Here is a 3020-nt window from a genome sequence, read left to right on the forward strand (position 1 = left end):
TGGCAGCCCATGAATTGATTGCTCTGATTCTCATACACAAGGCTGTCCTCTGTGTGTACTTTTTTTAATGGTATCTCACAAAAAGGAAACTGGCTTCAATGAAGTAACTGACTAGTTAACTGTATTCAGCCATTGACTTCAAATCAGTGATCAGTTTTTTTAAAACTTAGAATCTATAGAAAGGATCCTTTTTTAAAAGGTAAGAGAGGGACCCTGAATATCTGTGTTCATCTCAATTTGTATCTTCAGGTTTAATCGAGCTTCTTTGATAAACGTGGGCTTCCTGGAGAGTGGCAATGATACAGATTACCTCGCTATGCACGACGTGGACCTATTACCCCAGAATGACCAGCTGGATTATGGCTATCCTGAAAAAGGGCCATTTCATGTGGCTTCCCCAGACCTTCATCCTCTCTACCATTACAGTAGCTATGTAGGAGGGATACTCCTCCTGACTAAGCAGCATTTTGAACTGGTGGGTAATAATATTACTCTGAGACCATAACTGTGAGGTACTGTTGGTTCAATGGATCAGTAGGGACTGGTGTTAGATAGTTAACTTAGTAATTACTGCCACTGTGAGGAATATTACAATCACTTGGCACTGTGGTGGAGCTAGAAATGAAAGACTGACTGGTACACAATGAATCCTCAGTTTAGGAACTATCCTGCAGGTATCAGTAAGAAAAGAAAAATAATTTTATTTTTAGAATGTCCCAAATTGCTTTGGAGCCAGTGAAGTACTTTTTAAGTGTAGTCACTGTTTCAATGAAGGGAAACACAGCAGCCAATTTATACTCAGCAAGGTCCCAGGAAATTACTGGCAAGATATTCTGTTGTAACTCTATGTGAAGTATAACTACTTCTCTTTGGTCACTATAGTTTTTTACCCCTGCCTGAGGTGGAAGACAGTGTTGTTAAACATCAGCAGCTCTGATACTGAAATACTGCTTCATTATATTGTTGAAATATCAACAGAGGTTATGTTTCTGGAGTGGAACTTGAACCCACAAACGAGAGGCAAGGGTGCACTACCAGTTAGTCAAGGCTAAGGTCACTGGATCTGAAGCGTTAACTCTGATTTATTTTCTTCACAGATGCTGCCAGACCTGCTGAGCTTTTCCAGCAACTTCTGTTTTTTTGTAACCACACTAAGTTGTTTCCTTTAGTAATCATAGGGCTTAGCGATCATAAAACTTACTGGACCCTCGCCTCTTAAAAACAATAGTATATGTTTGGGGCATAGGCCTTTCAATCCAGTACAGTTTCACTCTCATATTTTATCTCCATCATTAGTCACCAAATTGCATCCTTTAAAAACAGTCCCTGGGATGTGTTATATTGAAGCGATGAGTGTTAGATTGAAAAGACACATTCATAAATGCCCTCTTTACATTATTATCTAAGCTTCAGTGTGCATTTAGTGTAACATGTTTCTTTTATTATTGACTAAATTTCTTGTGATTAGTTCCCTGCCCAACATATTCAGATCGCAGCTGCTTTTCAATAATTATAATTTGAATAGGGAATACAGGAGAAACTTCTATACTCAGATATTAACAAGACTGTGAAACTGGCTACCAGATGAAATGTTGAAATGATTAATGTATACTATGAGAGAAAAACAAATAAAGGACAAGAGAATGGAAGGATTTATTATGGGGTGACTTGAAGTAAGTTGTGAGGAAGCACGTACTTGTGGAAGCTCTGGTATTGATGTATCATCTGAAGTGGCGTGTTTCTTTATTTTGGAATCTGTGTAATTTCTGTTTGTTCTTTTACAGTGTAATGGAATGTCAAACCGGTTTTGGGGATGGGGCCGTGAGGATGATGAATTTTATCGTAGAATAACAGCAGCAGGGCTGCAGGTAATCATTTTGCACTGCCATACACCAGAATTTGAGATAGACTCGAACCTTTCAGTGTTTTGTGTAAGCAAGTCTGAACTCTGACATACAGTGAAATTCCTGCTTTGTGTGACCTCGGTAATTTCTGATTCTTGATTGCTTTTCCCAACCTGTGATTTGGCATAAATGGTGCTTGAACATACAGCTGGGAAAGACTTTACAGAGTAGCACTGCCAACATTAAGTGATTGACATTCCAGCAGTCAGTGTAAGTTTTACATTCTATTTATAGTTTATGTTCTTTCAGTTCCGGTTTTCTTCTTTCTTCTCCTCACTTCCCAATTCTCACTGGGATGAAAACATCAGAAATAGCTGAAGAAAGCTTATTAACCCCTTGCACCCCTCCATTATGCAGTAACATTGTGATTCTCACTACCACAGGCAAGCAATCATGTACGTCCACGCAACATGAGAAATTTATTAGAGTTCTTTGAGGCTTTTAAAAAGTTGCCTAGATAAAGAGGAGCCAGTAGATGCCATCTTTTTGGATTTCCAAAAGGCAGGTTAGGTGCCAGATTAAAGGTTACTGCACAGCAAGATCCAGCGTCATACAGCACAGAAATAGATCCTTCAATCCAACTCATCCATGCTGACCGAGTTTCTCAAACTAAACTAGTCCCACTTGCTTGTGTTTAGTCCTTCTAAATATTTCCAATTTATGTACCTGTCCAAATGTTTTTTAAATGTTGTAATTGTACCTGCATCCACCATTTCCTCTGGTAGTTCATTCCACACATGAATTACTCTCTGTGTGAACAAGTTGCCCCTCAGGTCCCTTTTAAATCTTTCTCCTCTCATCTTAAAAATATGATGTCTAGTTTTGAACTCCCCCACCCTAGGGAAAATACCTTTGCTATTCACCTTATCTATGCTCCTCATGATTTTATAAAGCTCTATATGGTCACCTCTCTACCTCCTTCATTCCAGTGGAAAAAGTCCCAGACAATCCAGCCCCTCTTTATAACTCAAACCCTCCAGTCCTGGCAACATCCTTATAAATCTTTTCTGCACCATCTTTAATTTAATAATATCCTTCGTATAGCAGGGTGACCAGAACTGCACATAGTACTCTAAAAGTGGCCTCACCAATGTTCTGTACAACAGCGACATAACA

At 39.0% G+C, this 3020-nt stretch overlaps 1 protein-coding gene across 1 annotated transcript in view; it reads left to right on the forward strand.

Moving 5' to 3' along the window:
- The window catches only part of b4galt7 (xylosylprotein beta 1,4-galactosyltransferase, polypeptide 7 (galactosyltransferase I)), a gene marked incomplete at its 3' end in the record, with an annotated part of 8627 nt that extends 6696 nt beyond the window's left edge, over positions 1 to 1931 (forward strand). The window contains exons 3-4 of the mRNA XM_048593531.1: positions 250 to 475; positions 1785 to 1931. Of these exons, the coding sequence (XP_048449488.1) occupies positions 250 to 475; positions 1785 to 1931 (373 nt within the window). The remainder of the gene's footprint in view (positions 1 to 249; positions 476 to 1784) is intronic.
- Positions 1932 to 3020: the final 1089 nt, after the last annotated feature.

Source organism: Rhincodon typus, unplaced genomic scaffold (assembly GCF_021869965.1).
Source record: "Rhincodon typus isolate 14 unplaced genomic scaffold, sRhiTyp1.1 hic_rhity00003039, whole genome shotgun sequence".
NCBI lineage: Eukaryota > Metazoa > Chordata > Chondrichthyes > Orectolobiformes > Rhincodontidae > Rhincodon > Rhincodon typus.